Here is a 14,554-nt window from a genome sequence, read left to right as displayed (position 1 = left end):
GGTTTTTTCTTAGGTCAAGCCTCAAAGCCAGAGCATTCAAAAGTGTAATCTGTCGTCCTAGCTCTAGGATTTTGGGTTTTATACTTTTGTGTTATGGGCTTCGTGGGCCCCGCGATTATCGGGATCTCCCTTAACCATTCTTATCTCGAAGCCCTGGGGGTGAGTGGTGGTTAGTCAAGTCGGGATTTTACCGACAAGGCTGCTACAAGGAGACCTGTCGGGAAAATGGCGAATGCCCTCGTGGGTGCATGTAATTGGGTTAGAGCCGATTTGCTGCATGTTGTGACGGTCCAGTCGAATATTAGACGAGTGGGGGGTCTAGTCGGAATTTTACCGGGAAGGTACAATTTTATATACACAATTTTTTTTAATTTAAAAATTTGGATTTTTATCGTCCATAAAAATATTTTTATGAAAATATAAAATAAAAATAGTTTCCAAAAAATTATATTTTTGAAAATTTTTAAATAATTACCAAATATGTGAAACCAAAATATACAACTTAAAACTTTCGAAAAAATAAAAAACATTCAGCTTAGTTGCAACTACAGGAGTCTCCGACGGCTGATTGCGTAGACACTCCCTCAGCCAGTTTTGTCTTTGCACGCAAAATTTCAAAATTTGGGCGCAACGCAAGTGGCAAAACCGTAAATACAAACCTTTGTCACATGCATGAATGATGTGCATCCTTGGGCACTTTCACGGTTTCACACCGCACCCACGACCCGGCCCCTGAAAATTACAAAAGCACAGTTTCCCGCCCATTTCCTCTTGTTCTACATTTTCTTCCCCCACCCACCCTATGTGTCTCTTGCTCTTGGCAAGTTTCTTCTAAGGATTCCCGCGATGCCAGATTTGGGAAACTTATCTTTCTCTGCGACTCTCACTCTCTCTCACTGCTCCTCCGATGTCGCCGACGCTCCCGTCAAAACCCTACCCGATGCCTTCGGTTCCGACCCTCCCTTCGAGCCTCGCGTTTTGAAGCGCACCCGCGGCTCCCTCGATCGAGTCACCGACACGCCCTTCCAGGATCGCCTCAAACACCCCTTCCCTCTTCCATTTCTCGTTGGCGCTCCCAAGATGGTATTTTTTTATTTTTTTTATTTTATTTTTTATTTTTAGAATTTTTTATAATTTTTTTTTAAATTACGGAATATAGCTGCTAACTATTTCTGTAACTGGTGATGGGTTTGATTTATGTTTTCGTGTGTCTTGGTTCAGAGTGAATGTTGCTTTTGCCGCCATTTTATCGACCCTGGGGAGGAGCTCTTGTGTTCTGTCCGCGGATGCGACGCACCCTACCATTTGGATTGTGCAAAAGAAGCTGTTGGGCCTTCCAGTCTGAAGAAATTCAAGTGTCCACAGCATGTGGGTTTTTAGCGAATGCAATTTTTGTCTCTTCTTTAATACACTGATTTCTTGTGTGATTTGGCTTTGGGCATATGAATTAAGGTTTATCATGTGAATTATGGTTTTCTTCTGAATTATGAATGTATACGAGATTAAGTGGACATGTAATGTATCATTTAGGTGGTATTTATTTGTGTCATCTGATGAACTTGGAATTGGTTTGGTATGAAAGCACGTATATTGATGTGTGGAGTCCTTCCAAAACATTTCTCAAATCTAGTCTAGTTATTCATTTTAACTTTTGGGAATATTGACTTAGCTTAATTTGTCAAAATAATAATTAGCTTTTGTAGGTATTTTTTGTGTCATCAATAGTAAACGATACAAACTTCTTTTGTGTTTTTGTGAGTGTTCCTGATCAGGATTTCCTTTAACACATGCTATAGTTGCTATCTTGGATATAGGGGGCATTTGGAAGATCTTATTTGGGCTTATGGAAGTGGCTGGTGACCTTCCTATAAGCTGCTTTTGGCTTATTAGCTTGTTTCAAATTTTGAACAAGAAATTTACAACAGCAAGCTCCTTTTAACTTTTTTTTTTTGAGTTACTCAGTCAAACTTATGTACAATTCTCATTTAACAAGAGGTTATTGAATAAGTATTGAGTTAAGCTGTTTACCCAACTGCACCCAGTCTTTTTCCTTCATTTTGTCCTCCTTGTCTTGCCATACTCATATTGAGTCCTTCAATGAACAGGTATGCTTCATTTGCAAGAAAAATAAGAACTTGAGGTGTGTGTGTTGTAATATTGCATTCCACAGTAAATGTTCACCATGGCCAGATGCAGTGTTGCATCTAAAAGATCATCCTGGGAAAGCTGTTTGTTGGAGGCATCCTTCTGATTGGCGTCTGGATAGAAAGGTCAATTTTTTCTTTTCACCAGAATCTTTCACTGTTACTGTTTATTGATTATACTGTAACTTGTGGAGTGTTCTTCCATTAGATCCCCACCCATATGCAATTTTTTTTCTTTTTCTCACCTTGTCATGTCTTTCCTTTTATAAATCTTTCACGTGGAGGATCATGTATTGCACATGTCTAATGGCACTACACAGTTCATAAACTTATTTAATGTTTAAATTGACTTAGTTGTCACACTACAATATGCTTCATATAGTTGTAGACTATTTCTCACTAGATTTAGATATTTATTTTCAAAGTTTTATTTTTTTATTGGTATTTTTCATTGATTAGGCTGGCTGACAGGAATGTTGTATTTGTTGGATGAGCAGCATGATGCTTCAACAAGTGATATTTCGGTAAGGCTTATGAAAAATATTTTACATCTGTTGCACTTATGTATATACGCTGTGCTGGTGCATTTCGTGAAGCATGATATATTTGGCATTTATGGGCACCTGTTATAAGATGAATAATATATAATGTGCTTGAGAAGAAAAGGAATTTGTATTATTAAATTAATTAATACAATTCTTAATGACTATGTATTTTAATGACTTTGATTGCTCATCAATCATTATATCTGCTGGTTCCTTATTGTTTGAATGAATCAATCCAGTTATTTGCATCAGAATTTTGTAATTTCATTAATATCAATTTTGAAAAATTTCTTATCTTTTCCAGGAGGTATTTTGTCGCTTGCCTCTTCCATTCATCAGTGAGGAGTTTAAGATTGACTTCACTTGGAAAGATATGGACAGTAAGATGGAGCAACCACCACCATATGTACACATAAGGCGCAGTATCCTACATCTTTTCTTGTTATGTGTTATTCTGAAGCAGCTACTATATTTAATAAAAATAAAACAAGCATAGCCCTTTCAGAATGCTTGGTGAAAGAACTTGATTTTTACTTCTGGTATAATTAGTAGTTTTCAAGTTAGTTATTGCACTGCTCATCATGTTGCTAGCCTGAATTAAAATATCAGATATATACTTAGTAAAGAAGAAACGTAGTGACGTGGATGATGGTGCAGGGTGCACAAGTTGCAGTTCTACATGTTCTGATGATTGTGTGTGCAGGTACATGTGAATTATTTGAGTGTTTTTTCTTTTCCTTTTGGTTTTGAATGAAACTTCATGTAGATGTGGATAATCTAGGTGCATATTTTTTGTAAATGATTTTTTACTGTTGAAAATTTGGTGATCCCAGACATGGAGAATAAAGATATTGATGCAATGATGCCTGATACTCCTATTGAGTTAACAAATTATATTGAGAAATATTTGTCTGTACGACAAAATTTTGTTCACCTTCACCCTTTATGTTGAAGAGGTTGTACACCGACAGTTTTACACCAAATATCGTGCTATACATTATTATATGTACATGTCACTATAATTGGTTGTAATAGTATACATGTCAAGTAAGATATCATAACCAACGTTATACATTAATTATTGCACGACATTATCATGTATCAGGGTTCAATGCATAAGCTGCTCAAAGGCTTGTCACTGTTCAGAAAATTGCAATAATCGGCCATTTCGCAAGGAGAGAAAGATCAAGATTGTTAAGGTGTGAAATTTTACTGCATTAAGATGTACGAAGTATATTTTTATTTGAAGCATATTTGTAATTTCTTTTGGGTTTCCGTTATACTGCTACGAATTACCATATATCTTTCTTGTTTTTTATTCAGACTGAACTTTGTGGATGGGGAGTGGAGGCCGCTGAAACAATCGGTAAAGGTGGATTTATAATTGAGTATATTGGAGAAGGTAGCTCTTATTTTTAAATGGCTTTTAGCGTCATACTGTCAAACATCGTTTGTTTCCCCTTCTTTGGTACCATAATCTAGTATGTCCTATAGAAAATATAAAAGGCCATTTATTCAGGGATGCTTTGAAGCATATGATTTTCTTAACTGTTTGTTTTCTGTAGCTTATATCTTTAAACTATGCCATTTATTCACTTAACTAAAAATATTTTCTGCTGCAGTCATTGACGATGCCTTATGTGAAAAAAGGCTTTGGGACATGAAATACAGAGGGGTACAGAATTTTTACATGTGTGAGATTCGGAAAGACTTCACAATAGATGCAACATTCAAAGGAAATACTTCACGCTTTTTGAACCATAGCTGTGATCCCAACTGTGTTTTGGAAAAGTGGTTAGTGTCTGATACCAACGTACTTGTCCAAGGCTGTATTATTTTCTCACTCTTCAGAGTGTTCTGTATAAATTGTGTATGGGTTATGAATATTACGAATCAAGAATCAAGTAAATATGCAAGTATAATACTGTAATGGCAACATGAATCAAAAGAGAATTCGTAGAGTGATTAGAAAATCATTATTCCCCCCATTTCTTCCTATAACAGAAAGCTACATACTATTTTCTCTCCCACACAAAATTGTGCAGCCTGGAGTTAGTTTTCTTGGTGCACGCACTCCTCCTCCTTTCCTGATTTGGTAGATCAGCTACCACGTGTCCAATGTCAGCTGCTATGTCAATTATCTCTTTTGTCCTCTTATCATTTCCATTCATTACACAGATTCTGTAGATATAGTTTCCTAGGGAACCAAGTTACTATTAAAAACTTGAGTGCAGTATATCCTGATATTATGCGCTGTATTTTCCTTGATGTACTCAAATAAGATATGCTTTATATGCATGATTTAAATATATTGCTTGGAATGAAATATGCTTTAGATTCTTAGCATCTTGTTCTTAGCTTGGAATCAGGTAGTGCTGCCAATATAGAATTCCTGACTTGATGATATCCATCAATTTTAGACACTAAGGATAGAAATAAATCTTGAGTTTATGTTAGTTATGTAGTTTATTAGCCATGTCTCCGTAAAAGGAAATAGTTAATATTGTAAGCCCTTTACTGCTGTATTGAATGAAGCGGTTCATAGTCTCATGCTTAACAAGTAACATGGTTGATTAGTAGATTTTCTTCTTTATTATAAGCTCCTGCTTTGCAATTGATTGACATATGTTGTATATTTAGTGGGCATATCTGCTGTAGATTACCAAAAGAATCTATTGATCTATTCAGTAGTTATTTCTCTTATATATTTAAGTCTAAACTCATGTGGTTTCTTCCAGGCAAGTTGATGGTGAAACACGTGTGGGTGTATTTGCTGCTCGTTCCATAAAAGCTGGAGAGCCGTTAACATATGATTACAGGTAAATTTGATCCTACCTCTTACTTTCTTCTTGAGGCAGCAATTCTTTATTAGTGCACAAGGATATAGTAGCATAACCAGGCAGAAATTAGAAGTGGCATTCTGTCGTGCATTTATGAAGTCCTTAGCCTTTTTCTCCCTTCACTTACTAAAAGTAAATGCTCCTTCAATTCTGTAAGATTTTGTGGAAGCTTTTTTTTAGTGTCTTTTCTTTCACTAAAGAAGGCAATTTTTTTTTTTTTGAAATACATTAAAGAAAACCATTTTAAGTTTGAGTTTCGTGAAAGTTTGTTACGTTCTTGAAAAAAGTTGGGATCAATCATGTTTTGTTTGGTTATATACACGAAATGAATTTCATGTTTTGTTTGACGCCAATTTTGGGGGTGAAGGGTGTTTTCTAGTGGGTCCAAAAAAACAACTTTTCCGCTTCATATTTCCCTTCTTAATCAAATGATAGAAACTTGATATTTTGTTCTCCCATCCGTCTCCTTTCTCCTTTTCGCTCTATTGTCATGCAACAAAACACATGGTTTTTAGTTGGGAAAGAATGGCACAGTACATCCGAATCAAAGCTTATTCTCTTCGCTTCCTGGGCCCTAGCTAAATCAAGGATTTAGGTGCTTACGCTACTTAACTATATAGGAAACCATTTTTTAGTCATATATATATATATATATATATATATATATATATATCAAGAGAAAGATAGATCCATCTATTCTATCCGATTTAGATTTTTAAATCTAAAATATAATCGGTTTCATTCAACAACCCACCTACAACTTCCTTCACAGAGCCGTGTATTGTAATTCGAACCTGCTCGGAGCGAGTCTCACGTAGAGGCCAGTGAAGTTGGTGAGTCGTATGATGGGCAATTATCTCCTGCGATTCGGAGAGGACTCAACTCTTATTACCCTCTTTCGGGGGCAGACCCTTCACTGTATTTTGTTATATACATTAAGTGAAAATATGTTTTTTGATAAACCTAGGACATGGACTTTATATGAACCAATGAAAATCCATGAACCAATGAATCGTGACAAGTCCTTACTACTAGCAATGCCTTTCTCTTTCATTACTTTATCCTTCCCATATCCCTGTTGTAGTAGTCCACCTGTCGGAATTAGGACTTAATGCTGTCAAATTTTATTGAAAAGGATTTTGAGCAACTTAAGACATCAGAAAATAGTGGGAAAACTTTCGTGTTGGATTAAAAACTAGCTGTCTTATAAAATAAGAAATTTTGTTATTTGTAGTTTGAAAAGTCCTATGGTCGTAAAACAGTGATGCATTCGTTTTTATTCAAATAGGTGTAGCGGAAATTTAAGGCACCCGATAAACAATTGTATATGAAATAGAATAAAAATGAAATCTAGTCAAATTGTTTCTCAGTTAAAAATAGACAAAATCTACCAACGGTCATTAGTACAAAATTACAAATAGTTTGGTACATGTATTTCTTTATCAAGGATTGGAGTTCGATTCAAGTGTTGGCCATAAGGAATCACTGGGAATATTTTTAGATTTTTGCAACCATTCTAGGTGCCACAATATTCAGTTCCATCAAACATAGTCAACAGTTTTTTGGAACATGTGTCCATCATCATTCTCATCTTTAGAAATTTATAGTGAATTAATGGAGTGATTCTAACTCCCTTAGAACCTTATCATGTCTAGTGCAAACTAAAAATACAGGGTAAGCATATTATACCCCAAACACAACAGAATTTAGCAATGGTAATGGCCACACAGATTCAAAGTTCAACAGAGCATGCTGCACTAGAAAAATTGTCACAAGTCATAGAAAATTCTAAAAAGCATGGGACCAAAAGCATCGCAAAGTAGACAGAGATTTAGCATCACCAAAGGGAATTTAGAGATATGATCTATAGAATTCTCAGCATTACACGCAAAACAGGGCCTTTCAAGCATCACAATTCAACCAAGAATTGGCTATCAATTTGTCTTTATATCTAACATTTGTATGACTTAAGCTTAGATACTTATTTGCTGATTCAAGACACATAATTAGCATACCAAAATAGGGCAATTAGAATCAGGGTCATTACTCAAGAAACTTCCATCAATTTACATGTTTATATATCCCTTCAAGGCACACATTGTTTTCAATAATTGCCTAATTAGAACAGTACAATTGAATCACTGCCATAAATCATAGGAACCTCTAAATCAAGTGAGATCAGTTCTGTCTAAAAAGTAAAGCATAATTCTGTCTATTCTCAACAGGGTTTACTCATTCTCTTCTGGCTATTTACACCAACATTTAATTTAGGTAATGCATATAAGCCAATTTTTAAGAATCACACTTTATAAATCCATGCATACAACCACAAAGGACATAAACTCCAATCCAAACTCATTTCATGAGAGATTTACACACATTGATAGAGTTAAAAAAAGAAAACTATATATTAATTGTGTATTTTGTACATTTCTTGATCTTGCTTTTTATAGGGTAAATGTTTTAAAAAGGAAATAACAATAATAAAGAAATAAGGAAACAAATATATGAAGATATTTAGAGATAATTTTTACATCTTAAACATCTATGATATTTATAATATTCCTCCCCAAGTTGGTAAATGAATATCAATCATGCCCAACTTGCTAATAAGATCTTGTAATCTAGTATTAGGAAGTCCCTTTGTGAAGACATCTGCTACTTGAAGTCTTGTAGGTATGAGTTGTAACTATAAGTCCCTCAATCTAACTTTTATTTGACGAGGTACCTATCAATTTTTATTTTTCGTTCTATCATGCTGAATTGGGTTATGAGCAATGTTAATAGCCAAATTGTTATCACAAAACAACTTCATAGGACCCTTATATTTAACTTTGAGGTCATCAAGAATAGTTTTCATTCATAATCCTTCACATATGTCATGGCCATAGCTTGAAACTTAGTTTTTTCTCTAGATCGAACAACTACATTTTGCTTCTTGTTTCTCCATGTTACTAGATTTCCATGAAGAAACTTACAATAATTGATAGTGAATCTTCTATTTGTGGTTGACCCTGCATAGTCAACATCAGTGTGTATCTCCATGGATAATATACCTTTCCTTTAAAATAATAATCCCTTCCTTACACTTGCCTTAAGATACTTGAGAATCCTCTCAATTGCCAGAAGGTGTCTCTCATAGGGGTCAATAATTTGACTAGCCACATTGACAATATCAGGCCTAGTGTGTGATAGATATATCCATTTCCCTACCAATCTATGTTATTGTGACTTCTTTCCAGGTGGAGTTTCTTTGCTTCCAATTTTGTGATTTTGCTCAATGGGCACTCTTATGGTGTTGCATCTCAATTATCATGTCTTCTTCAAAAGATCAACTACATATTTCCTTTGAGAAATACAAACGTTTCCTCTAGAATAGGCAACCTCAATTTCAAGGAAATACTTAAGCTTTTCGAACTATTTTGCTTCAAAATGAATTCTCAACTTTTCTTTCAGAATTAGTTTATCTGCCTCATCATCACTAGCAATGATCATATCCTCTGCATACACTAAGAGAAAGGGTGGTTTGCCATCAAGGGAATGTTTTATGAATAAAGTATGATCACTATGACTTTGTTTGTATCTCAGGGACTTCATTGCTTGAGTAAATCTTCCAAACCATGTCTTGGGAGATTGTTTTTAATCGTACAAAACCCTTTTCAACTTACACTCGTTTTTCTCTCCACCATGAGATTAAAATCCTGGGAGAATATCCATGTAGACTTCCTTTTCCAGGTGATTTTAACATCAAATTGTAGATCGTAGCCAAATTAGGAAGCTAGGGAGAGAATAATTTTATTGTATTCATTATTGCTACATGGGAAAATGTTTCTTCATAGTCAATGCCATAGATTTGTGTACCCCTTGGCCACCGTGTATATCCATTTGTACCCTTGCAAGTTGAGCTTCTCTTTACTGCCTCAATCTTTTCACTCATGTCTGTAATCCAATTTCTATCTTCAAGAGGTTCTTGGACTTATGCAAGTGTTTTGATTGCATCAATGACTACAATAAAGCTTTGATGTTGGATAGAGAGATGGTCAATACAAACAAATTGAGAAATAGGATATCAATCCTCAGGAATATTTACCTCTTGTTTAGACAAATCAATTTGTTGTGGGTGTAGAGTGAGTTTTTCTTGCCTTTTACATTTCTTTTTCATGAATCAATCTTACTCCTTTGCATCATTGTGATTTTTCTTTGTTTCTTCATTGTGATCTTGTGCTTCATCAAGTTTGTGATATTCTTGTGCTTTTTTTAAGATTAGTGTCTTACATCCTACAAGGAAAGAAGAGGTAATGATCCAAATACTCTTCCCTCTGTAGTTGAGGGTTGATAAAGAAGGGTACGATTTCATGAAATGTGACATCCATTTATGCAAAAACTCGATGACTATAAGGGTGATAACACTTGTATCCCTTTTTGTTGGAGGGATAACCACCAATAGACACAATCGATAGCTCTTGGGTTTAACTTACCACAATGAGGTCTATAAGAATGAACAAATGCAACATGCACACTACATGACATGAGAGACTTAAAAATAGGGAAGAAGAAAAGAACATGTGTTCGACTAGCCTAATACCCTGTAAGACATGATTGGCTAACCTATTAATGAGATAGGTGACAATTAGGACAACTCCCTAATAGACATTAGTGACAAATATTTGAAAGAGATTGAACCAATGCACAATGGGCCCCTTTATACAAATCTTAGTTAAACGCACCTTCAACTCAAGTCAAGTTTCCGTAATTTCAAAGTATCTTTCTACTCTTGTTACCCATGTGCTAGGGTCAATGTTGTTGAAACTCGAAAGTTTATCTTCTTCACAATTGAGCAAATTCGGACATAATTTGTAACTTGAGATTTTTGATTGTGTGACTCATTTTCACTTGAGCCAGGCAACCCTATTTGCAAAACATTCTTACTCGAGCCTTGTGACAATCAAACTTCCATTAGTTTTATCTGCTCCAACACATTCATCAAAGTCTTTAGTTCTAACTAGCAAGGTGGTCAAACTCAAGAGTCTAGGTAAACTCGTGGAGCTTCTGTAGATTCAACTTGTAAACTAGGGAGAATTTACTTATTATAAAAATAACATTAAAAAACTTTTAATGACATATATGCATAACATAATATTCTTTATACAACAATAATTCAACATTTCAACTTCTTAAAAAGGCAAAGTACTAAACTACAGTAAGTAAGTGTTATAGTACATAGAACTAAACTAACTATGATTAAACTACATAAATTATCAAATTATATATAATTTCATATAAATATAGTTCTTAAAGTGAAAATATTTGAAAAGGGAGTTGATTTCTTTAAATCATTTGAGTCATAATGAAATATTAACACTATGGAGTCAATAAGACCAAAAATTTCATTTGATTTCAAACCATTAACTTGCTTCTTAACTCAAGAGTTAATAAGATTTTACCCAAGTTTAAAGACTTTACCCGAGTTTATTCAAAAGTTTGTTGTAGGGTTAACTTGTTTTCCTTACTTGGGATCATATACTACTTAAGAGTTTGACAACCTTGTCGACTAGGATTTTGCCTGGCTCTCCACCAAATTCTTCACTATTACCTCCGAGTTGACATAACCTTCCATCATTGTTGAGGTTCCTTTGCATATTGAGCATAAACTCTTTCATTGTTGACATAGGCAACGGATTCTACAAGTCGGACCAATTTTTAGTGACTAGAAAAACAAATGAAAGATACTATATTATTCAAAAAGATGAATGTATTATAGAGATAAACTCTACAATACCCATAAAGCACAAATCTTGAGCCACAACTAATAAAATTCACCAAAACTGCCTACTCCCTCTCCTTCTCTCCCTAAATAGGATTACACGAAAGCATAACTAACTCAGCATCCCTCATTGCATAATTTCCTCTTTTACCCTTCTACTTCTATTCTTTTGTATTCTTCTTGCTTTATGTCTTCTAGACCCTTGGTTGAGTTGGACTAGGCTATCTAATTTGTGAGGCTTGACACCTATAAAGTGGTTTTGTGACAAGTCAACCATTAGGATTGCTCACAATCCTATACAATACGATAGGACCATATATACTGAGATAGATAGACACTTCGTCAAAGAGAAATTCGATAGTGGTCTTATTATTTCAGCTTATGTCCCTTCAGAACTCCATGTGGCAGATGTAATTACTAAGGGACTTTCTACTAGTAGATTTCAAGAGCTTATAGGCAAGTTGAGAATGATTGATAATAATAAAATCATCTCTGAACTATAACTAACTACTAGTTGTTACTTTTTATGCATAACTGTCACCCTGCAATTTTTAATACATATCTGATTGCTAGAGCAGTTATTTTCTACTCATAACTGGCAGAATTGCTCCTAAATATTGGGTGGTTCCTATCACGTACATAGAAGGAATAAATAATTGGAGTAGGAGGGTACAAAAGGGAATTCGGAGTGATAGTGATGCATTTGTGTAAGCCTTTTTAATGAGAATGAGTGGGGGTAATCAGTTTTTGACTTCCATTAGTGAGTCGGGAGCTTTGCTTTGTGGGTATTGGAGTTTTCATCTCTGTAATACATTCATCTTCAATAATTACTTTTCCGTATTTCTATTTTTGGTTATCCAGTGAGGGAAGCTTAGTCAAGATGCTTGAGCTCCGTAACTTTGCCACTATTGATGATCCATCTCCCTTTGTTTCTTTTGTTGCATATCTTGATTCTTTTCTCGGTCCATCCACCAATTGACTCATCTCTACCACCATGATTCTTTTCTTGGCCCTTGATCCTTAGAACTTCATTTTGATTTCTATTTTCTTCCTCCAATATGAAATATTGTTCATAGTTGGTTCTCCAATGCCAATACCCATTCCCTCAAACAGTGGAAACAGATTGGTGGGTTATGTCATCCACCTTTTGCTTGATAATGTCTCCTCTTTTCCTCAGCCTACTAGATCGTGTTACAATTACAGGATTACCCGTATTTGTTTTTGCCCGCAATTTTTTCATTATCTCCTTCGAAGAATCCATTACGCGCCCCAGCACTTCAAACTGGATCTTGCTCAGGTGTTGCACATCATGTTATTGAATCTCCTCTATTCTGGCTTCTAGCTCTTGGTTTGTCACCATGTCATGATGAATCTTTCATGAATTTCTGATCAAGAAAGGTCCAAAATCTGGATTTTGTAGCCACAATGCCCAGGTCAACTACTGCTCTACAGCTCATTTTTGTTTACCGAATGAAACTAGGGGAAGCAATAGACGATTCCTTACACTGCTTTCTCAATCACAATAGGCAACTACTGCTCTACAGCTCATAGCAAGACCTAATTAGCTGCTGGCCCATTCCCCCTCTTTCAAACTTATACCCTTGTATTTCTTTGACCAACTAACCTAATAAGTACATAACTAATTAATCGGTACCTATCAGGTAGTCTTGTTTACTGTCCCATTTTGTGTAATTTCTGATAATAGAGATTTAACGTTATCTGGATTTTTCGTTATGTAGATTTGTGCAATTTGGTCCAGAGGTGAAATGCTACTGTGGCGCAGCAAATTGTCAAGGCTTTCTAGGGACGAAAAAGAAAATTGGGAAGCTGGAACTCTGTTGGGGTTCAAAACGTAAGCGAACATCAAATGCAAGCATTACGTTGTAACAGCTGTATGATTTGCCAAAATATTAAGTGTAGTTATCGCTGTTGTAATGTAGACAGTGAAAATCAGCCATGAAGGGATGGATGAGTGAGTGTAAGATGTAATGGGAATAGAATATCTCAAACATTCTGTTCTATTGTTGTAGAGGGAAATGACAATTTATTGATTTAAGATTGACCGCTTTGTCACCCAAATTTTCATCCCAGTAATACCGGTATTGAAACATAAGATTGATATTGCTGCGATGATATACACTAGTGTTGAATAATGACAAATATCAAAATTGTTTGTTTGCCTGAAATTTTAAGTATTCTTATTCCTAAATTTTGAAGGATTGAATCATCAATTTGCTTTATAATCAATCGAGAGGTACTATGAGGTAATAAAGGGAAGTGCATCCCAAGCTCTCAGATTGAGAGAGGTGGACAAAATGAACTGAATTGAACTTATAAAATTTATATTGAATTTAAAAGTAGTTATCATGAAGTGAATTGAATTGAATAATAGTTTAAAAGAATTGAATTGAATTGTTCTTTTGTGTTATTGAACTGTATTATAAAAACTTGAACTAAACTGTAATTTGAATTGTAATGAATTATATGATATTTTGAATTGAACAATTTTGACTCATTGGTTTGTCAAGGTAGGTCACATTTGATTCTTAAACTTAACTTTTTAATCTTTGAAGATTGTGTTGTATACTCCAGTCCTTTCATCATTTTAATTTGACACTTTTAACCGTGCATACTATAATTAATATAATAAGTAAAATTGAATTAAAATAAATCTATTGTTAAATAAAATTGAATTGTCCAACAAGAGTGTTACATTTTAACTAAACAAAAGTCAATTGAGGTCTAATACAATACAAAAAATAATTATCCTAAAAGCACAATAAAAGAAATTAGATCGTTGCAACACTAAGTCTAGCTCACAAGTTTTCTTTGCCTATCTTCAACGTCTTTCCTTAAGATGACAAGTAATCGTAGACTCATTTAATGCAAAGATTAAATGTATTTTATCAAATGATACCTCTTATTTGATTAAGGAAGTTACTTATCAACTTTCCATACCAAACAAAGCTTGTAAAAACAATGTCAGCACAGTAGCAATAACAATGACTTTATTTGCTTTTCTCTGTGATTTTAAGGATCATCGTTCTTAATCTTGTCAAAAAACATAATCTTGTTCTCTTTAACAGATTTGTGAGTTCCAAAATGACTTTCTAGTTCAATTTGTTAAGAATTAAGATATTTAAATGAATATTCTCGTTAGTCTCAATAAATAATGAGCATTTAATGAATATGAGACAGATTGTATGTTTTGTCTGATTCACATCGTCTTATAGACAATTTGCATATTACATTTCATCTGAT

At 34.6% G+C, this 14,554-nt stretch overlaps 1 protein-coding gene across 1 annotated transcript; it reads left to right on the top strand.

The window, feature by feature from the left end:
• The first annotated feature begins 627 nt into the window (after positions 1–627).
• SDG4 (SET domain group 4) lies at positions 628–13,479 on the top strand. The gene is made up of 11 exons (XM_020351978.3): positions 628–1,083; positions 1,222–1,368; positions 2,106–2,270; positions 2,642–2,668; positions 2,994–3,111; positions 3,299–3,392; positions 3,795–3,888; positions 4,013–4,091; positions 4,312–4,483; positions 5,428–5,508; positions 13,033–13,479. The coding sequence occupies exons 1-11, from the start codon at positions 673–675 to the stop codon at positions 13,178–13,180; spliced, it is 1,536 nt and encodes a 511-aa protein (XP_020207567.3). The 5' UTR covers positions 628–672; the 3' UTR covers positions 13,181–13,479.
• The last annotated feature ends 1,075 nt before the right edge of the window (positions 13,480–14,554 follow it).

This window comes from Cajanus cajan, chromosome 2, assembly GCF_000230855.2.
Source record: "Cajanus cajan strain Asha chromosome 2, NIPB_CcT2T_4, whole genome shotgun sequence".
Classification (NCBI taxonomy): domain Eukaryota; kingdom Viridiplantae; phylum Streptophyta; class Magnoliopsida; order Fabales; family Fabaceae; genus Cajanus; species Cajanus cajan.
This window is presented reverse-complemented; position numbering and strand designations above follow the sequence as displayed.